Raw genomic sequence first — 22,323 nt, forward strand, 5'->3', positions numbered from 1 at the left:
AGAAACTGAAAGGCCAATGAACAGCTTACTCTTGAGTCCTATTTATGAGCGTCCTGGTTTCTTGAGAAGAGCTAATCCCTCTTCGTCTTTACATGAGCCAGGAATGAGTAGAGACAGTGTAGAGGAAAATGTGGGCACCATATCAATGACAGTAACATCAGGGTGGTGGTTCCTGGGACACTGAGTAGGACCCACAGGGATCCCACGTCTTGGCAAGAGACCAGGCACGTGCATAGAGCCCCAGAGAGGTGAAAGGTTCAGCTCACCGTTACACACAGAGGCAGCATTGAGCCAGGCCAGGGCCCAGTTCTCCTTTTATTCTCATCTGCAAGGCCTTCTGGGAAAATCCCTGCCCCCTCACCCCCCCCCCCATGCAAGTTAAGTTAGAGACAGGATCCGCACTCCTATCCCCAACTCCACCCAAGGCCTACCCCAGAGAAAAGTTCCTTTATTTGATTCACAAGACTTTAAAATTTTATTAGTAAAATACAAAATGGCACAGACATTGGTAATGACGCTTGAAAAAACTAAAGGATCAACCAACTCCTTCCAAAGTCCTCCTTAGACTGTCTTGGCCCACATTCTTCTGGGGGAGGGAGGAACCAACAAAGTCCGACAATGGGTGTTCCAACCCTTGAAGGCTCCCCACCGGAGGAGCCGGGATATAGTGCACTCGGGCTGCTGTTCCTCAGGCCTACAGCTAGTTACACTGGAGCCTGATCAGAGTCTCCCACCAGCTTCTCAGGAGGAGGGTCACCAAGGGGCTGGCTTCCTCACTCTGGGACAGAGCCAACTGTCCTGAGCTTCCACCTATCAAGGAGTGAGTCACTGGCTTTCCGGGTGAAGCCCTTCCCTTCAAGGTGATGTTGGAGCTATTCAGATCAGGGTGGGGAGAGCTGCCACCGAGGGGCGTGGTTTGCCGGTTCAGCTCCCGCTGGGGTGCTGTTCAGCTGCTCCCTGCTTCAGTAGTCACTTTGTGCCCAGGGCAGAGTCCCTTCCCTTCCAGAAAACTCCACGGGGCTCTTAGAGAATGTTATGGGAATTCTGGCCCAGCCTGCAGTGGGGCAAAGGTGAGACCGTGGCGTGAACGGTGCTCTCAGATGTAGGAAAGGACTCTGGCAGCCTCTCAATGGTCTGGGCTGTGCAAACACAAGCATGCACAAGTCCCTAAAATGAAATTAGGTGTATGGCCACTCCAGGGGTTTACCCTGGGTCCTCTGCCTCCCAGGGGCTAATCCTAATCTTCCCTCTTTGGCTTGTTCTTCAGACAGGGCAGACCTGTGACTGTCACCTTGGTGCATGGGGGAGGGGTGCCTAGTGAGCACCCAGTGTAGCCTTCTGAGTTGGCCTCTGTTCCTTCAAGTCGCCAACTCAGCCTCCATCTGGGGGCCTACAGGGTAGGATCTGCACTCTCACGTCACCCCTTGCCAGCCCTCAGAGTCACAGAGTACAACAGCGTCAGTCCAGTGGAATGGCAGTGACTATTAGTGTTGATAAGGGCTGGGGGTTGCATCCAGGAACGGGGACAAGGATCTCAGAGAAAGTGATGATGTCAGGGCCATAGGTTATTGCCAGCTCTGGGCCATGTTTCTTTTCTTTTACAAGGTGGGGCCCTTTGTGGTGCCAGTAGCTGAGTGGGGACCAGACCCTTCCTTCAGATGCAGCATGCCTTCACAGCACATCAAAGTCCGGGGAGGAACACTTTCAACCCTCGCACAAGCTCGGCTCCCTTCCCAGAGAGCTCCAGAAAACACAGCATTAACCTCATGCAAGAAGAGACACGACACGGTGTTGATGGTGGTGCGCTCTGTACAGGGGATCAGGGAGACACAGGGCAGATAGCACCGCAGCTGGCCAGGGAGGAGGAAGGGCTGGCGACTGCAGCAAAGCCAGGAGACACGAGGAGGTCAGGGGGACAGGCAGATAGGCCTGGCCTGCTGCTTGTGAGATGGGTGGACCACGGTGCACATAGGAAGCAGGTGTCGCAGGGGCTGGGAATCCAATAAATAATTGTTCACTCGAGTTGGGATGTCAAAGGGCCCCTCTAACCAGCCAGCAGCAGAGGATTCTTTCAAATACAGGAGAGCTGGAAGGTCACCTGCTCTGTCTCTGATGAATGAATAATGGTCTAGGGTGGCCTCCAGGGCCACGCCTTGCGGGGGGTGAGGGGGGTTGGAGCACACGGCCCCTGGAGGATCCAGCTTCTCCATTCCCATTTTCCCAGCGTGGATGAAGGTGGGTATGATGAGGGTCCCCAGACAGCTGTCTGAATCACACTCTGGACACAGGCAGGCAGGCAGGCAGCTCACACTGGCACCAGGACGTATGAGTTACTGCCACAGCTACGGGGGACGTAGCGGAGACCTTCTACCATCTCCCCCGCCATTTTGCGGGGACAGCCCTGGAGGCTTTGGTAAGCAAACATGGCCACCCCCAGACAGAACAGTAGACCAAGAAAGGCCAGTAGCCCCACTGCCTGCCTCCGGGTGGCTGCCTGGGTGTCGGGGACAGGAGTGATAAGTACGCTCAGTTTCTGGGGATCTGCAGTGGCATGAATGGGCTCCTCTACCTTAGGAGCCTGGCTGCCCGAGGCCACCAGCTCTGGGCTGGGGGTCTCTTCAGAGGAGATGGGGGCCACTGAGGGGTGGACTGTATCGCCAGGTCCCCTGTCCTGGAAAATATCAGTATGAATTGGGTTTATCTCCTCAGACCCTAGAGACTTCTCTGGACTGTGGTCCTGTTCCTGGACCCATGGGGGCTGGCCTTCAGACCCAACATTCTCCTCTGGGGTTGAATGTGAAGTGGTGGACACCTTAGGAGATAGGGCTGTAGTGGAGGGGGACTCAGTAGCTTTTTCCTCAGCCCAAAGGCTAGATCCAGATTGGTAGACAGCAGAACTCTGCCAAATGGTGGTAGAGACGGCAGCCACCTCTAAACTTCCAGTGCTCTGAGGCTTGGTGGTAAGCCCTGCATCCTGACCCTCGGAAGTTGAGGGAGATGATCCAGTCACTGCTGCTGGTGGCTCTTGGGAAGTCCCCATGGGCCTTCGGGCCTCCTGCAAAATAGTAGTCGGCTCCAAAGTAAGGTCTTCTTCTACTGTGGCTGATTCAGGCTTTTCCAGGGCAGATGGAGACAGTCCCCTGGTGGCTGAGGTGATCCCAGGTGTCACATTGTCCACTCGCTTCTCAAACTTGCCACTATTTTTAGTCAGGGCAGCGGTCTGGTGGTCTAGATGCTTCATGGCGTCTTGGACCCATTTCTCCTTTGGGTCAGCACAGAAGTGTCTGTGCTGTCTCGTCTCCAGGCTATAAGGAAAACAGGGGGCCGGTGATGCCCAGATTCTAGACAGCCAGGCTGCTGTGGTCTGGGGTACTGCTCGCATACTCTTCAGGCAAGCTGGCCTGGCTTGCTAGCATGAGGTTTGGGGCCACTCCATACCCTATGTGTCCCAGTCCTTGGCTGAGACACAAATGCCTGTGGCCTGGAGGGGAACCCTCCACCTCAGATGAACTGTGGCATTCAGCATTCAGGCTGAGGGACTTCCCCTTTCAAAACCAGGAAAGTCCCACGCAAATGGGGATCCTACTTCTGTGATATTGTTAAGCAAAATAAAGGGTAAACTATCTAGAGAAAGCGCCCTGTCAGAGCGGGTGTTGTAAGCTTTAGAAATAACCACAGTGTTAACCATATCACTGCTATCAAGGTAAGGGGCTCTGGGCTCTCCATGTGGTTTCTGTCTAGAGTTTCCCATGAGGCTACACATGATTTTTTTGCCCTAACAGTAGTTCAGAGCTGACAGGAGCCCACATTCCATGCCTACAGTTTCTGCAGCTCATACAGGCTCTACTCTGCAGCCACTATGCTAACGCCCTTTAACAGGCAGGAAAATGAGGCTGACAGATAAAGCATGCCCAACTGGGGTATCCTGAGAAGCTGAGGCACTCCCAAGGGTTCTACGTTCACTCTTCTACTTTCTCTAGAAGAGACAGACAAGTATTTGGGGGTATCTGGAAGAAGCAATCCTTGCTGGGGAAGCAGAGCGAGCAGGCAGGAATACAATTTGAATCTCACTCCTTGGGGGAGCTGTCTAGGGGACAGGAAACGCTGGACTTCCGCCAGCAGAGCCGGAGTTAAAAAGGACACTGATCATTTCCTGTATGGCTGAGACTTCTTGTGGAGCCGCCATCAATGCTGGGGAAGGGACTCGGGACTAAGCAAACAGGCTGTACTCACCATGGGCCCCAAAAGGAACAAGGGACCAAACTGGCCAGGCAGAAAATGACTGACTGGGCCTGTTTCCTCCCCAGAGGCTCTGAGGGACCTGCTCTTGGTGATGGCCTTTCTGTGTCTTCCAAGTGTTTAGCCAACCATTTTAGCTGCTCCATCTCCTCTCACCCTCCTGCTACCTATCTCCTGCAGGAGACTGGATCCTGCTCTGGTACACCACTTCCCTCAACCTCCCCATGGGATCTAGTGGGCTGAGGGGAGGCTCCATCCTGGGTGCTGCTCTGGACCACAGTGGGCCATCCAGGAAGCCATTTCCCACCTCTGTTGTTTGCCACTGATCTTAAAGTCAGTGAGGTAGCCTGTGGGCCTGGAACAAGGGGGTACTTGCTAAGGCCTTTAGCAGGAAGCCCAGGGTAAGGCAAGGAGGGGGACAGGCTGGGGTGTCCCAGGGCATTCAGGGGTTGAGACTGATACCTACACAATGGCACGCTTGCCGCAGGACTCCTGGTTTGGCTGGTAGTGGATGAGCAAAGCCACGGGGATTCGGGAGGTCATCTTGTTACACGTGATGTTGCATTTCGTCATGCCGAGGTGTTGACCTGAGTCCACAGAGGCCGGCAGTCAGAAGGACCCCTGGGCATCTGGCGTCCCATCCCCATTTCAGCTTCTCCTGGCTGTACTCCCAAGCCAGTGCCCACATCTGACCCAACCCCTGATAACCTGCCAGATAGCGAGAGTCTCAGCCTTTGGGGTTGTTTTGGACTGATAAAAATTAATCTTTATTAATGAATCTCCTTTTGCCTGAAACCTAGGAAGCATTTAGTTTTTTTATTTTTTTTTTTTTTTTTTTTTTTTTTTTGTTAAAGACAGAGTCTCTATGTAGCTCTGGCTGTCCTGGAACTCATTATTAGATCAGACTGGCCTTGAACTCACCAAGATCTGCTTGCCTCTGCCTCCCAAGTGCTGGGATTAAAGGTGTAGGTCACAATTCCCAGCCTGGAAACATTTAATTTCTAAAATGAAGTCATAGCTGGGGAGAGGAATCTAAGAGAGACACAGATCTGCCCACAGTCACTTGGCCTAAATGTGACAGAGAGGCCCTGCTCTTCAAGCCCTGTCCCACCCCCCATCCTGGCCTTGCCTTCTTTGCCCATCCCTATCTTTGGCACAATTAAGTCAAGTGCCCAACAATCACCCTACACAATCATCCCCCTCCTCCTCCACACACACACATGTGACCAGGTACATGGAACAGGTAAGGTTTCAGGAGAGGTTGTGTTGAACAGGCAAGCTCACCTCCCTGGGAAATGTGTGAGTGTCTGCTGAGCGGGTTCCCTTGTGTTCTGCAAAATGAGTTTGGGATAAGGAGTTCAGGAGAAAGGGTGGGGGCAGAGTAGGGGGCAAGGGCATGCAGACAGTTACAGCAGAAGCCCCTGGGCAGGGATTTCTATGAGTGGATAAACCCAGTCATTTGATATAAACATTTAACATTTTTTTTGCATTCTATCTCTATCAACCTGCATTGTCTAAACCAGTGGTTGATACAGTTCCTCAAGTGGTGGTGACCCCCCCCCGACCATAAAATTATCTTTGTTGCTACTTCATGACTGTAATTTTGCTGCTGTTATGAATCGTAATGTATGAATCTGATATGCAGGTGGTCTTAGGCGACCCCTATGAAAGGGTCATTTGATCTCCATGACATCACGACCCACGGGTGAGAACCTCTGATCTAAATCTCCAGCAGAGTGTCCTGTCATCTGCCCCAGTGTAAACTCATGGAAAATGGGGATGGAGGGGAGAAGGGCTTGGGTTCTAGATCTGGGGAAAGGCTATGTTGAACATCTAGAACCCAAGACTCTCCAGGAAGGAGCGAGGAGTGATCTGACTCAGCCTTTAGAACCTGGGAGCCTAGTTGTTCTTCAGCTCCACTAAAACACACTGCTTGTGCACAATCCTTATACACATATGGGTGTGCAAACATGCTCTATTTCGCCAAGAATGATGGAGCTCAGGGATACAGTGCTTGCCTGGTGTACATGAGTTTGTGCTCAGCACAACCCCTGAAAAAAGAACTAGCCAAAGCTAGCCCACACCCAGGCTTTCTAACCAACTCCTTGCCCCATCACTCCTGGCCATGGGCCACACCATCTTGCGGGAAAGGAAGTTTGGGCTGCAGGTCTGAGCTGGTTCATGACAAGGCCAACCCTAGTAGCTCCTGACCTCACTGGCTGAATTAAAGTGCTGTCTTCTCTCCCACAAGGACTAGGATATGAAAGTCACAGTTCAGGGCTGGGGAGATGGTTCAGTAGCTAAAGGATTTGCCACACAAGCTTGAGGAGCTGGGTTCGATTCCCCAGAACCTATGTAGAAAACCATGCATGGTGGTGTGTGCTTGTAATCCTAACACTGGTGAAGCAGAGATAAGCGGATCCTTGGGCTCATTTGTCAGTCAGTAGAGACCAATCAGTGAGCTCCAGATCCCAGGGAAGAAACTCTGTATCAAAAAACAAGGTGGGTAGTTCCTGGGGACAACGCTAGGGTTGATCTCTGCTCCCCCAGACCCCCTCAAATTACAGTATAGACTCGTCACCCTCCTCCACCCCCCAGTAGACCTAAGAATAGCTCAGCTGCAACTCCCCTTCCTAAATCCCTGGTGACAGTAGCCTGGTGGCCACTCCTGCATGGGTCTGGCAGATATCTTCCTAGAGAAATCGTGTGATATTTGAGATAGGAGGCCGTGTGGCAAGGAAGACCCCAACTAGGATAGAGGAGACCACTACCTCCTGCAGAGCTGAGAGGGCCACAAAGCCAACCTCTGCTGTGAGCCACACAGTCCTTGGCTGGGATCAGAACTTGATTCTACCAGGATAGCTATGTCACCAACTGGGGAAGGCCTTTGCCTTCTTCACACTTAAGTTCTTATTTCTTGAAAGGGAGGCAGTGCTTCTGTGCAGCAAGCCACCTACTGTTCGCTAAGTGAGTCCGGGGATTAGAGATGTGTGTGTCTGCCTCATGCCACTGTGCATCTCAGTGCTGGCCACAACCTGGACACTCAGTAAATATTCATAAAACAAGTAATATTTCAATCCACTTGTCTTCCTTTAGATATATCCGCCCACCCACCCTTCCATCTATGTACCCATTTATCCATTCATCCATCTGACCATCCGTAGATCCACCCACCTTTCCATCCTTCTTGCCTCCTTTCTCCTAGCTGCCTTCTTGTTCCTATTCACCCTCTCCCATCCATCTACCCACCCTACTCACCCACCTGTCTGTCTGTCACCCTTTCAAAGTCACACCCACCTGTCAAGTTCTTTTCACCCCCTGCCTGTTACTAATCTGCTCACCAGTCATCCATAATCCAGCCAGCCAGCCAGCTATGCACCCATGCATGCATGCATGCGTGAATGCATCCATCCATGCATGCATGCATCCATCCCTCCATTCAGTCATCCATCCATCCACCCATCCATCCATCATCCATCCACCCACCCACACATCTATCTATCTGTCCATTCATTGGTCCATTCACACATCCATTTCCTAAATCAGCCAGCGCTGGCTTGCATTACTTCTGAGTATGTACACAGCCTGGATCCCTTTCTCTTTAAGCCTGAGTGCTTCCTCCTGCAGGTGCTGGTGTTCGGAGTGATCGCTATTTACTGAGGCAACCAAGTGCTGGCTCTTCCCTCTTGCCAAGCCCTGAGCTGGGTGCTGTGAGGCATACGGTGTATGTGTGTGTGTGTGTATTGGTGGCTAGGGGGTGAGGTGGCATGGAATGGAAGTGGGGCCTGTCTCTGCCTTCAGAAGGGTCCTGGATCTGTGGGTAGTTAAGATACAAATGAGGATGAGGTACTGAGCACCTACTGAGTTTCGAGCACACACGCATCTGCTCTTATTAACTCCAATCCCTGCAAAGGGCGCATTGCTATCCTCTTCTTACAGATGCAGAAGCCGAAGACCAGAGGGTTCAGGCCCTTGCCACTGTAAGCACAGTCTACTGTTTGTGGCAGAGCTGGTTTTTTTTCCTAGACGCTACCGTTGCATAATCCTGGTAAAGCCTCACATTCTGGCCATTCACAGACACCCTAGGATTTACAGGAATGAGAGATAACTTTCAAATGTGAGGAGTAATCAGGGAAGGCTTCCCAGAAGAAGTATGCTTCCGGCCGGGCGGTGGTGGCGCACGCCTTTAATCCCAGCACTTGGGAGGCAGAGGCAGGCGAATTTCTGAGTTCGAGGCCAGCCTGGTCTACAGAGTGAGCTCCAGGACAGCCCGGGCTATACAGAGAAACCCTGTCTCGAAAAACCAAAAAAAAAAAAGAAAAAAAAAAAAGAAGTATGCTTCCGGTTGTCCCTTAAGGACTGCTAAGACACACTGGGTGGGCCCTGGGGCAGCTTTTCTCAGTGGCCATACTGTTCACATTTTAGACCTGCTCATTTGTTTGTGGTGGGAGATGATGCTGTACACTCTACACCAGAAGCTGAAAATATTGAGATATTTGTAATCATAGTAAAAAAAAAATGTCTCTGGAAATTGCCAAATATCCCCTGGGAGGACCACCACCCTATAGAGAGCTCATCCATTCCCCAACCTTCTTCCCATAGATAATGTCAACATGGTAGGCACATTTCCTATAGGCTCCTCCCAAGGAGGCTGAGACAGGAGGAGAGCTACATGGAAAGACCCTGTCTCAAAAACAAAACAAAAACCAAGCAAATGACACAAGTTAAGCCACCCCTCCCTTCCTGTGCTTTTTCCTTCTAAGAGACCAAATGGCTTACTGGTTTATTTTTGTGTACTGCAGCCAGATTTCATCACCCTGAGAGCTGGGCTCCGTGGCCCCTTTATTCCCTGCTGTGGTCCTAGCACCCAGAAATATGCTTGTCACCCAGCAGGTGTCCTGCTTGCGTTTGCCAAATGAATGGACGAGATGCATGCAGAAGTGCCTGATGGCATATACAACCTCGACCAACAGAGAAGTGGGGGCTGCTTTTAATGAAATCCATAGGGCCCTCAATCTGACACTGGAGCTGTCCGCCTCCGACCTCTCCACCCCCACGGATGATGGGGGAAGCAGGCTGTAACAGCTGAAAGCAGAGCTCCCCCCCTTCTCTTTCTTGCTGAGGCTGAGTGGGAGTGAATGCGTCAGTGCTGGAGAGCAGCCTTCTCTGCTCTAACTTGCATTTGCAGGTTTGTTACATAAAGCGCTGAGTGATCGCCTGACACAGTCCTGCAGACCCACATTTGGGGACTGACGCAGATGCCTTGCACCAACCGAGTACCAGCCTGCAGCAGCCCTAAAGCCTGAGACCCCCTGCTGGGGGAGCTCCAGGGTGAACCTAGCTGAATACCTCATTCAAGGGGAGAAGAAAGTGAGGTTCACTGGGGTCTCCTAGCAAAGCCAGCGACCATGATTAGGGTCCTCAGACTTCAAACATTCTGGGTTTCTTTTCCAGCCTTGCCTAGGATTTCCCTGTAAGCTTAATGAAAGTGATGCCCGCCACCATAACCACATGCACTTTCCAAAATGCCTTCCTAGACACTGGAACCTTCTCACCAGGGAGGCAGTGAATGGTACAGCAGTTGAGACCAGAGACGTCAAGACCCTGCTCCAGGACACACAGGGAGGTGATGGCAAAGCAACCTCCACCTGATTCTTACTTCCCAGTGCTCACTGTCTCCAAATATCTCCCGCTTGAGAGCCAGGGCTCAGACAGCATAAAGCCAGGCACAATTTTACCTCCTGCCCCCACTCCCACCCACTCACCCACCCAGCTCCCTGTGGCCCTGGTGATTCAGTTCCATGGAGATATCCTGGAAGCTGGGGGTTGGCTTTTATTCTTCCAGTTTCACTGTGTGCCCTAAAGCAGAGTGCCACCTTCTCTGAGCGTGACTGCTAAATAGTCTTAGCCCTCCCAGAGGATGGAGCTCTAGAGGTTAACGGAGGTAGAATGGTCAACACAGAGGGTAGGCAAGGCCTTTCGTCTCTCCCTCATTAAATCCCTGGACATCACTCTCCTGTCCTGCATGCTGGCAGAGCATCCTCAGACAGATCTCTATCTCTGGGTCTCCATCTTTCCTATGTCCCTAGGAATGTCTACATTACTACCAGGTAGTGGACTCCAGGAAGCAAGTCTGTGGAAACAAAATATTTTCTAAGCTGGGTTTGGAGGAAGTGGCCAGGATGATGGGGGAGACACAGGCAGAGGGATGACAAGCTGCACACCAGTACAAGAGACAAGCCCCATCCGTGAGCTGCAGTGACCTTGACCTTAACTATTCCTGGGGGCCTTGAACAACAGGGCAGGGGAAAGTCCTAACTATTCCCTGGCCCCGAGCCAGGCCTTATACAGGTTACAGTTAACCTCAGTAGGATCCTGCTCAGGTTTCTCCCAGCCTTCACTCTACTCCCCAGACACCTTGTGCCTCCCACAGACCCCTCCGAGGTGTCTCCCGACTCTCACCCCAGGGGCCACCGGGATGGCTGGGACTAGCAGAGGGCCTCTTTTCCCCAGGGAGATGCAGTCTGCATACCCTTCCTTTCTTCCCCAGGTAGGGTCGGAACCCACTCACCCGCCAGAAGAGTACACAGATGAAAGAACGCGGCCAGGTGCAGCAGCCACGCGAGCCGCGAGGGAGCCATGGCTGGAGTGCAGGAATTCGGCGGGCCAGGAGGGTGGGACGTGTCGCAGCTCCGAGTAGTCACTCGCCGCCGCTGGCCTCGGTTGCTTTTTATAATGGGCTGGCAGCCTCCGCCCCCGGCGCCCGCAGTAGGAGGCGGTGGGAGGGGAGAGGAAGAGCCTGTAGCTGCGGCTGGATTCCTCCCAGGTTGCCAGGGAACCAGTTGCACTCCTGCGCTGGGCTCCGCTGCGGGAGCGGCACGGCGGGAACCTGGTGGGTTAGCAGGGTTACTTTCCCTGGAGAATCCAGGTCTTCTTGTCTAAACCGACACTGAGCCAGGGACATGCAGAGCGCTGGTCCCCGCCAGGCCGGATCTGCCAAGCTCTTTCTTGATCTGGGGGCAGATGGGGGTCTTTCGCCCATGTGATGCAGAACCCCCAGGATTCACCCATTAAGACCCCCCCCCCCCATACATTTCAGCAGATACATTGCATCCGCTGGGCTCAACACCGAGCCTGGCAAGCAGTTTCTTGAAAATGATCCAGTCCTGCCTTTTATGGACAGATGGGGAAACTGAGGCCCAGAGAAGGGAGAGACCATTCCAAATCATACAGACCTTCACAGTGGAAAATAAATTTATCAGGACCACAGAGGAGAAGAGTCCAGAGCCAGGGCTGCTGAGGACGTGGAGGGGGCACGGGCCTCCAGGCCTCCTTAGCTGTTGTGTGCCGACTCTAATCTTTGCTCTACCCACTGCTAGCTCTGCCTTCTGCTAGCTCCGGAAACAGCACAGCTACAAACTTGTCTTCGGAGCTATGGGTCTCTTGGCTACTCGTGGACCCTAGTGCAGAGCCTTAGAGAGGTCCTGCCTCCCTCCAGAGCAGCTCTGCCGCTGTACAAGGCGAGTCTGGCTAACCCAGCTTCCGGCTCGGATCTTCCAGAAGCTTTCTCGATGAGACTAGGCAAGACTTAGCAGTAAGGCTTGGGTACTGCACTCAACCTGCTTTCAAGAAAAGCAGGCTTCCCATAAGTCACGAGGTACAATCCTAGGAGTCTGGAAGAGTCAGCTAGAGCCTCCCCAGCCTCGGGCTGGGAGTGAATTGTGCTACTCTTTTTTGGGCTGCCAGCCAGAGGGAAAAACCAGTTTGTGTAGAAAAGTGTCCCAGGCTATGGAGCCAGCTGGACCATAGCCAGCCTGGTCCAGACTGCAGAGGCCGCAGCCGCCGCCCCAGAAGACCTCCTGCTCTCTCCTGCCTATCCAGGATAGCAGGGCTGGCACCTAGGGTGACTACTGATAGTGTTGAGGGTGGCTCTTCTGGCAGAGGTCAATATCCACTGGGGCCCAGAGAACCTGCCCTCACCTGGCCAGATAAGAAGCCAGGAGACCTCATTTTACAGCTGGAGAGACTTAGTAAGAAGTGATAAAAATGGAGGGCTGGGCCAGGTACCTCATGCTTGTAGTCTCAGCACGGAAGAGGTGGAGGAAGGATCTCCTGAAGTTTAAGTCTAGCCTGGGCTACATAGTGACTTCCAGGTCAGTCTGGCTAGAACAAAACAAAACAAAACAAAAAACCAAAAACAAACAGAAAAACAAAATCCAGAGGTCTAGTTTCTTTGCGCTGTGCAGCAGGTAGGATAAGAAGAGGTAGAGGGGAGAGAGACCAGGGGCAAAGGGAGAGGAGAAGAGAGAGGAGAAGACAGGGGTAGGTAGGGGAATCCAAGGAGGATTATGGGAAATCAAACCTTGCATTTTTAAAGGAAAAGGATCTGAGAATGGAAACTTGGAATCTCTGACTGGAGGGTGTGCTCCAGAACAGAATTTGGAGGGAAGGGAGATGGTTTTCAGGATGCAAACCTGACTCTGGAGTTGTTGCGAAATGTTTGGATTCTGTAAAATTAGGAAGGAGGCACTCTGAACCAGGCATTCTCTAATAACGTTTCCCATGATGCTGGAGGCGTAGCTCAGCTGTACGGAACTCACCTGGCATGCCAAAAGCCTGGAGTCTATCCCTAACAAAACAAACCTTAAGGGTTGTCCATGATTAACCCACCCACGTAGTCGTGACAACAAATCCAGGGTAGAAGGCTAACATCTATCACTGTGGTAGTCCGCTTTATGGATGGGGCCGCTGGAGATAACCAGGTAGGAAGACAAAAAGGATGGGTTGACCCAGCTAGTTGTCTCTTGGGTCTGAGTTACCACCTCCTGGCAAGGAACCATTTGACAATCTGAATTGAGAAGACAAAAACAGCTTTACTCTGACTTGCTCAGTATCGGGGGCAGTCCGTGCTCCCTCCAGGCCTCTTCTCTCCTACAAATGGTTGTTTCCACCCATCTCATCCAGGTTTCAAGGAGCAACTGTTGGGATGTGGTTGGGACACAGTAGCCAGGCTTTCAGTGCCACTTGACCCAATTCAGGCACAACTCTGTCCCTCCTAAAGGTCCCACTTGGACAGGAAACTAATGCTCTTTGTACTGCAGTGTTTCTGTCTATACTATACCGTGGTGGTTTGGACCCCATATACTATTGTGTTGGAGTGTCTGGCCCATGGGGAGTGGCACTATTAGGTGTGACCTTGTAGGAGGACATGTGTCATTGTGGAGGTGGGCTTTGAGGTCTCCTAAAATCAAGTTCCACCCAGTGTGGAATCAGTGTCTCCTCCTGGCTGTCTGCAGAACACAGTCTCCTTCTGCTGCCTTCAGATCAAGATGTAGAACTCTTGGCTCCTTCAGCATCATGTCTGCCTGCACGCTGCCATGCTTCCCACTCTGATGATAATGGACTGAACCTCTGAACCTGTAAGCCAGCCCCAAGTAAATGTTGTTCTTATAAGAGTTGCCTTGGTCATGGTGTCTCTTCACAGCAATGAAACCCTAACTAAGACAGATGCTAATGGCGACCACTGCAGGTCCCTCGGGGAGTGAATCAAACCGAGGGCTTTCTCTGTGCTCAGCATGAAAGAGTGTGTTAGTGTTTACAACACCGTTGTGTGTGCCTGGGACTGTGGTAAGGCAAAGAGACTCAGGGGTGAGCAAATAAGCCATATATCTTGGCCTCAGTGGGCCTCAGCTCAGCAGCAGGAAGAAGGCACAAGGCCGCCCAAGGACTCTCAAGCTGTGGGGCTGAGGCAGGAAATTAGAGAGCAGTAAACTAGCAGTAAAGCTCGGTGTTAGGGTACTTGGCTGGCATACTTGGTGGCCCTGGGTTCCACCCTCAGACTATAAAAAGAAATAATAAGAAAGGAAGGAAAGAATGGCGCAGGGTATGTGGTTCATTTGGTAGACTATTTGCCTAGCTTGTACAAAGCCCTGGCTTCTGTCACCAGCAACACATAAAACTTTGTATGCTGGCTCACATCCCTAATCCCAGTGCTTGGGAGGTGGAGGCAGGAGGATTCAAATTCAAGACCACCATCAGCTACACAGCCTGTGATATATGAGACCCAATCTCAGGAGGAGAAGAAGAAAATAGAGGAGACAGAGGAGGAAGAGGAGCAGGAGACAGAGGAGGAAGAGGAAGAGAAGGAATAAGAGGAGGAGGAGAGGGGAGAAGAAGAGAAGGAAGAAGAGGAGGAGGAAGAAGAAGTGGAGGAGGTAGAGGATGAGGAGGAGGAGGAAGAAGTGAAGGAGGTAGAGGAGAAGGAAGAAGAGGAGGCAGAGGAGAATAAAATAAGAAGAAAAGAGAAAGTACGGAGAAAGGGATGAATTCTTTGTCCAAAGCAAAGCAAAGTAAAGCAAGAAGCAAAGAAAGTCTGGCTCCTCAACCGTTCTTTGAAACATTTCAGACAATACAGAAGACAGCATGATACAAAGTGTTCTCATATTTCAACCTCCAAGATTTAATGTTCAACATTTTTCATATTTGCTTTATCTTTTTCTTTTCTTGGCCAAACTATTGCAAAAAAGAAAATTCTGGCTGCTTGACATTTTGCCTCTAGTAGACCAGGGTGCACCTCCATTTCACTCTTTTAAGTATGCTAACAATTAAAATTCTTCCACCTCACAAAATCAACAGTAACTTGCCTATGTCATTTGCCTCTCAGTTCATGTTGCAATTTGCCCCCAAATGTATTCCTCTTTCTCCCTCCCTAACTCAAAGCCTTTTCTTCCTTCCTTCCTTCCTTCCTTCCTTCCTTCCTTCCTTCCTTCCTTTTTTAAAAAGATTTATTTGTTTATTTTATGTATATGAGTACACGGTTGCTCTCTTCAGACACACCTGAAGAGGGCATTGGATCCCATTACAGACAGCTGTGAGCTGCCATGTGGCATGTGGGTACTGGAATTTGAATCCAGGTTCTCTGGAAGAGCAGCTAGTGCTCTTAACTACTAAGCCATCTCTCTAACCCTCTTTGGTTTTTTTGTTTTAATTTCTTCTTTCTTTATTTTAGGATTTATTTGTACTCATGTGTTTGTGTGTGTGCCTCCTATGTGCAGGTGCCTGTTGATGTCGGTAAAGCGTGTGGGATCCTCTGGACAAAGGGTTGCAGGCGGCTGTGAGCCGTGCAATGTGGGTGCTGGGAAGTGAACCCAGGTCCTCTGCAAGAGCAACAGCCTCTGAGCCATCTCTCCAGCCCTTCTTCACTCTTCCTTCTCCTTCCCTTTCCCCCAGCCCCCTTCAGCCTCTCTTTCACACGGTCTTGATACATAGCCCAGGTAAGCCTTGAACTCATAATCCACCTGCTTCTGCTTCCCCAAAGCTGGACTATCCAGGCTTGAGTCACACAGTTGGCAACACCTGCTCTTTTTTTTTCTCCCCTTTTTGAATTAGACTATCATCTAACTGTGTGGGTGGCATACAGTTATTTTCTGTTTGTCCTTGTAGACCACTCTCATGTTTTTATTTTTATGACATTGACCTTTCAAAGAGTCAAGAGCATTGTTTGTACAATGCTCTCATTCTAACTTATCTAGTTACTTCCTTATGAGTCATCTCAATTTTCCCTTATCCTGTGTGCTTCCTATAAACCAGAGCTTTAACCAACATGTTGGATGAGACCCAGAATACACATTGTAGACAAGACCCTGGCATGAGTAAGGCTACAGGCATGTATGAGCAAGACATTCACTTTTCCTTTTGACAAAAGAGATGGATGGGCAGGTGAATGAATTAATTTTCTTGTAGAAGTATTATTGTCTTGTGACTCACAAACTTTGGGGCATGCCCTAGCCCTACAATAGGCACACAGGCAGGTTTGTTTATTTATTTGTTTCTCCATTCATCCTCCTCTGGTGTAGCCCAGGCTGGTCTAGAATTTACTACACAAGCCAGGCTAGCTTTGAGTTTGAGAGCCTTCTACCTGAGCTTCTCATGTGTTCAGGTCGATAGGCTCACAGGCGGTGTTCTAACCAACTCTCCATGTGAGGGAAGAGCCTAGTCCAGATGAAGGTGCCAATCCTTGATAATAACAGGCGGGCGATGTCTGCATCGGAGGCTCTGAGGCAGAGGCTACAGGGAAGCTGCAGCTGGTCCACAGCCTAGTGTTGACAGAGGAAAGCTGGGGTGTGTGGTGGGGAATGGGGGGTGGGCGACTTTGACTAGGGAAGCAACTTAAAATTGTGCAGCAGGAGGAAGTAATTTCCCCCCAGTCGAACTGAAGGTGACTCTGAGACCACTCAGGGGCCATAGCCTTTCTGGGCTTCCTGCCCCCACCCCCAGCTCTTTCTAGTTCACTTTGTCGACCAATCAGAAGGACACACTCCCCTCCCCTCTTCCTCCAGCTCTAGATGTCCTGGAGGCTGTCCATGCCTCAACTTTACCTCAACCTCCTAGTCTATTTTTATCAACTATTAATTTATTTGTATAAAGTGTGCATTTTATTCCACTTCCTTATACATTGGAGTGCTTTTTTGAGAAGGGGAGCAGATTCTCATGTAGCCCAGGGTGTCTTTGAACTCCACAACCTCCTGCCTCTATCTCATGAATGATGAGATGCCAGGCATGTTCTACCAGGACCTAGGATTTTATGTAAGGGAGATAGAACCCAGGGCTGCGGACATGCTAGGCATGCTCTGCCAACTGAGCCAAACCCCAGGACCACACAACATTACCCCAAACAACAGACAGTGCTTGGTCTTGTTGTTGCTGCTGATGTCGTCACTGTATCTTTTTGCATGTTGAATGTTGTTGACACAGTAAGCATGAAGATGGGTTGGTTGGTAAAACTGTCGTGCAGTTTTAGGGATGTGGAAGGGAAGTTCTCACAACACGTATGTTAGCCATCAAAAGCAGAAGGGCAGTATGCAGAGATATATTGTATGCAGAGAGTAAGTATGGGGGATACTGAGGAAAGGGGTGCTATTCATGGTGGTCCTCTTAGAGCCTATTAAATTAGCAGGGAAACTAGTGAGCCAGGAATCAGAGAGAAACTGGTTTAGCAGATAGAGGAGATGGAGTAGTCCCCTGACAAAAAACTTTAACAAGACATTAGAGTTCCTCGAGAGTCTCCAAAACCAGTATCTCTAGGGTCTTAGGCATGGGCTGTGTTTAACAGCTCCCCTGGTAAACAGAACAAATAGCCAGATTTAAAAATCCCTGAGCAATGTGGTGTTTCCCTTCTCTGTGTGTGCTTGCATAGGAAGGGGGGTGTTTTCCTTTACATTTTATGTGGCACCTGGAGCTGAGAAAGCCTAAGATCTAGGGAAATGAAACTACATATCCTACCCATAAGCCCATACCTAGCCAGCAACCACAGGTAACTCAAATATATAAATTGAATCTGCAATATCAGGTGTGCTGTGCACTTACTTAAAACTGCTTTCAGTCCACAGACCATGGCCTTACATGGTTGTTTGTTTTATCTATATGGTCCCCAGCACCATATAGATTAAGTCTTAATGATTTTTTTTTCATCAACATTTGTATGAAGTACTTTCCCTAACTCTTTATTGACATGGAGATCTGGGGAGAGATCCAGGGAGACAAACCCACTGAATGCCCTCCCTTGAAGCCGTATCAAGTTTTGAGAAGCACCAACAGCATAGTGTTCAAGTTCCTGGTTTTAGTGAACACGGACATACGGGACACAGAGTCTCAGCTTAGAAACACTCAGAACAAAACAGCCAGTGTCTACAGATTCTAAATAAAAGACTACAGGAAATGGAGTGTGGTATGTGGAAGCTAACACCATAATCTAGCACTTAGGAAGCAGAGACAGGAGGATGGGGAGTTCGAGACCAGCCTTGGATGCATAGCAAGGCCCTGACTCACACAGAAATCGAAAGCATATTTTAGACTACTAGGTGCCCATCCAAAGCCTGTAATTTGGAAAGAAAAAAAAATCCTTCCTTTGCTCAGAAGACCACAGGCAAACTCTTAGAAGTTGTGTTTATAGTAGTCTCAACCCACGTCTGACTGCCTCCCAGTAAATGGGTGACTAAATGCTACCAAGTCCCACCATCGTCCTGAGAAATGGACCTTTTTTTTCATATCAAACTACTTTATTACATCTTAAATAACGGTACAATATAATACAGTGTCTGTCTTGCATCCAGCCTCCTTGCAGTATGCTGACTTTAAGATTAAGTGCAAAGGTAGAAAGGGTACAGGTACAGAGAGCTCTGCACACATTTGGTGAAAAGAGAAGGGGCTTCGTTGTATTCTCTTTGCCTGCCAGGGCCAGATCTACTGCACAGTCACAGTGCAGACTTGTACAGGATACTCTCTGCTACAGAAAGCAGAATGGTGTAGACACTACTGCTTCTATGAGGGGTGTGGGAGACAGGCGAAGGGGAGGACCCACAGAACGCTGCTGTCCAACCGCTGCCACTGAACATGGCTCAAGATGAAAACCACAAAGATCTGCACGGTGTTGAGATGGTCTTCCGTGGCTGTGGAAGGCTGTTCTCCGGAGGCAGGCTTCCAGGAAGTGACAGAGGCAAAAAACAAAAACAGGAACAAGACTGTGCACTGACAGGTCAGAGGCTGCCTGAGTGTTGGTTCTCTCTTTTTGGGGGATAGGCATAGAGGAAAGAGTTTATCTGGCTTACACTTTCACATCTGCAGTCTATCTCTGAAAGAAGTTAGGACAAGAACTCAAACAGGGCAGGACCCTGGAGGCAGGAACTGATGTAGAGGCCATGGAGGGATGCTGCTTACTGTTTCTCTCTCTGGCTTTCTCAGTTTGCCCTGTTTTTGTTTGTTTTTCTCCCTTTTACTGGAAATAGATTCTTAGCCAGGCAGTGGTGGTGCACTCCTTTAATCTCAGCACTTGGGAGGCAGAGGCAGGCAGATTTTTGAGTTCGAGAGTTCGAGGCTAGCCTGGTCTACAGAGTGAGTTCCAGGACAGCCAGGGCTACACAGAAAAACCCTGTCTCAAACAACAACAACAACAACAACAACAACAAGATAGGAAATAGATTCTTTTTTTTTTTTTTACATAATATATCTAGATCACAGTTGCTACTCCCTCTACTTTTCCCAGTTTTTTCTCACCTTCCCTGCTAGCCCTTCCTTTCTGTCTCTCATCAGAAAAGAACAAACTTCTAAGAGATAATATTAAAACATAACACAATACAATAAGAAAACAAAAACTAAAAATCAAATTTGGACAGGACAAGCCAACAGAAGGAAAAGAGTCCAAGAGAAGGAACAAGAATCAGAGATCCACTTGTTTGTACACACAGAAGTACCATAAAAATACTAAACTGGGGCTGGAGAGATGGCTCAGTGGTTAAGAACATGGGCTGCTCTTCCAGAGGTCCTGAGTTCAATCCCCAGCAGCCACATGGTAGCTCACAACCATCTGCAATAGGATCCAGTGCCCTCTTCTGGTGTGTCTGAAGATGGTAACACTGTGCTCATATAAATAAAATTAATTAATTAATTAATTAATTAATTTAAAAATACTAAACTGGAAGCCATAATGTCCATGCAGAGGACCCCGTATAGCCTCATGCAGGCCCTGTGCCTGCTGCTTCAGGCTCTGTGAGTTCACAGGAGCTTTGCTTATGTTGGTGAGGGTCTTGCTTTCTTGGTGTCTGTCCTCCATCCCCTCTGTCTCTTATACTCTTTCTGCTTCTTCTTCCTTAGGTTCCCTGAGCTTTGGTGGGAGGGATCTGATAGAGACATCCCAGCTAAGGCTAAGTGTTCCAAGGTCTCTTACTCTCTGGGTAATGTCTGGCTATGGGTCTCTGTATTTGTTAGATCCACTCAAGGAGGGAGCTTCTCTGATGATGGCCTAACAAAGCATTGATTTTTATCCCTACATTTTTCCTCCTTTTTGGACCAATAGTATTTCGTCTTACTGTCGGTCTCTGGGCTATCTTGTCTCTGGCTCTTATTCCCCGAAGCAGTGTTGGGTATGGGTTCCATCTCATGGAGTGGACTTAAGTCAAATCAGTTATTGGTCGGTTACTCTCATGAGCTTTTTGTCACTATTGCCCTAGCATATCATACGGTCAGGATACCATTACAGATAAAGGGTTTGTTGCTGGCTTGGTGTTTATGTTTCTCTTCTGACAGAGTGCTGAGTACCTTCCTGTACCAAGAACCTGGACCATAGGTGTGAAGGTTCTATGGAGGTACCAGTTTGAATTCTCTGTGTTCACTGGGTTGTGTAGATGTCTTCAGCAACAGGGCCTTGCTGTTGGCTTGTGGAGTCTTGGCAACAGCCTAGGTTATTTGGGGATTCCCATGGGAACCCTTTGGACAACAATTCAATTAGATGTAACGCAATCCTGGTATTAGATGCTTCCTTTGGTGAAAAAAAAAAAAGGTCTGGTAACAGACTCTGTTTCCTCCATTTTTGGCAATTTCATTTAGGATATATATATATATATATATATATATATATATATGCAAGTCTCTATTGTATTAGGTTTCCATACTACCCCTCAAATGCCCCTTAATTTTAGTCATCCCTCCCTGTATTCCCTCCTGCTGTGGGTTAGGTCTAACGCTGTTTGTATTGTTAATTTGGGGCCCCAAAATTACACAAGAATCTACACATGCACACGTAAGACACTGAGGAAACCCTGCCCCCAGTTGATTTTGATTGGTAAATAAAGTCACCAGCAGCCAATGGCTGGGCAGGGCAGACAGAGGCAGGAGGCAGGACTTTTAGGATTTCTGGGCAAGGGGCTGAGGAAGGAGAGGAAGAGGAGATCCGTGATGCTGGGTGAAGCTGGAAGAGAGGAGATGGCATGCCTGAGAAGATGTGGGACAGAGAACATAGCTGCAATGTAGGAGCCCGGGGAAGAGCAGCCCCAAGAGGGCCCCCAACTGGGTCTAGGACAACAAAGATAAAGTATAGATTTGTAGTAAGCAACAACTCTGGAAGATCAGAGGGAGGTAGATTAGCCACGTAGAGTTTAAGAAGTGGCCCAGTCATTGAGCTATTTTAGACATATGAAAATATAAAGGCTATCTGTATGTATATTTCATTTGGGAACCCAGAACACTGGGGCGGATAGCAAGGAACTCGGCTGCCACCCGGATTGATTTGAATTGATTAACTGGATACCGATACACTCCCTCATCTCTGTTGTCCCTCCATGTCTCTACCTGATCCTCCCATTCCAGCCCCATCCACCCATAATTATCTATTCTATTTGCCTTTCCTGATGAGATCTATCTGTTTTTTTTTTCTAGTCTTTCACTCCTTCCATGTCTCTACTTGACCCTCCCATACCAGCACCTCCCAATCCATCCACAATTATCTATTCTATTTGCCTTTCCAAATGAGATCTGAGTTTTTTCCTAGTCTTTTTCTCCATACTTACCCTCTGTGCTTCTGCAGATTGCGGGCTCTGGTTCTCTTAACTGCTGAACATAAAGGAGGACATTTAAGAAGAAAATGCAAATGCTACCAAAATCCTGCCGCAAATGATTTGATATTTAAAACTATTACAGGTGGGCTGGTGAGATGGCTCAGTGGTTAAGAGCACTGACTGCTCTTCCAGACGTCATGAGTTCAAATCCCAGCAACCACATGGTGGCTCACAACCATCTGCAATGAGATCTGATGCCCTCTTGTGGGGTGTCTGAAGACAGCTACAGTGTACTTATAATAAATAAATAAATAAAGTTTTAAAAAAAAAAAAAAAAAAACTATTACAGGTCAGCAAAGTCTTCAACTAGTTTTTCACGGGTGTCACAAAACAGGATCTGGGACTAAAATGTAAACGAACTAGTCATGAGGTGTGTCTGCCTCGTTAGCACACGCTGGGTTACCTTCTGGTTAACATTTTACTGTAATATTTTCTTTTAAAATTCATCCAAATAAGAAACCAAAGACGGTGGCCCAGAAGAAATGCACAATTTGTTTTAGTTTACAGCACAGAGATCCTTCTTTTAATGGAAATTGTGTTCTTAGCATTAGTATTAAGTGAAGGAAAAAAAAATATCTTGCCCTTTTGAAGTTCTGACAGGGAGCATGAGTATCTGAGTTGAGTAGAGTAAGTTATTGCTGTATAACTCTTCAAGATTAGAATGGTCCTCTAGTCACCATGGCATCCACCAATAGCC

At 49.1% G+C, this 22,323-nt stretch overlaps 1 protein-coding gene across 2 annotated transcripts; it reads right to left on the reverse strand.

Moving 5' to 3' along the window:
* Positions 1-451: 451 nt before the first annotated feature.
* On the reverse strand, positions 452-10,962 carry Cx3cl1 (C-X3-C motif chemokine ligand 1). Of its 2 annotated transcripts, none has more exons than XM_028770431.1 (3): positions 10,811-10,962; positions 4,706-4,826; positions 452-3,305 (listed from the first exon to the last, which is right to left on the reverse strand). In XM_028770431.1, the coding sequence occupies exons 1-3, from the start codon at positions 10,878-10,880 to the stop codon at positions 2,306-2,308; spliced, it is 1,191 nt and encodes a 396-aa protein (XP_028626264.1). In that variant the 5' UTR covers positions 10,881-10,962; the 3' UTR covers positions 452-2,305. The 2 variants fall into 2 exon arrangements, with proteins under 2 accessions (XP_028626264.1, XP_028626265.1); XM_028770432.1 differs by lacking the exon at positions 10,811-10,962 and adding an exon at positions 10,702-10,757.
* Positions 10,963-22,323: the final 11,361 nt, after the last annotated feature.

Source organism: Grammomys surdaster, unplaced genomic scaffold, assembly GCF_004785775.1.
Source record: "Grammomys surdaster isolate TR1022 unplaced genomic scaffold, NIH_TR_1.0 201, whole genome shotgun sequence".
Classification (NCBI taxonomy): domain Eukaryota; kingdom Metazoa; phylum Chordata; class Mammalia; order Rodentia; family Muridae; genus Grammomys; species Grammomys surdaster.

What these genes read in the sequence shown, in the direction of transcription:
- Cx3cl1 (XM_028770431.1), bottom strand. Translation starts at nt 10,880, where the DNA reads ATGGCTCCCTCGCGGCTCGCGTGGCTGCTGCACCTGGCCGCGTTCTTT. An exon ending in TCTGTGTACTCTTCTGGCGG is followed by an intron (nt 4,827 to 10,810) that starts GTGAGTGGGTTC and finishes CTGTGGACTCAG; the next exon opens with GTCAACACCTCGGCATGACG. An exon ending in TGCGGCAAGCGTGCCATTGT is followed by an intron (nt 3,306 to 4,705) that starts GTAGGTATCAGT and finishes TTTTCCTTATAG; the next exon opens with CCTGGAGACGAGACAGCACA.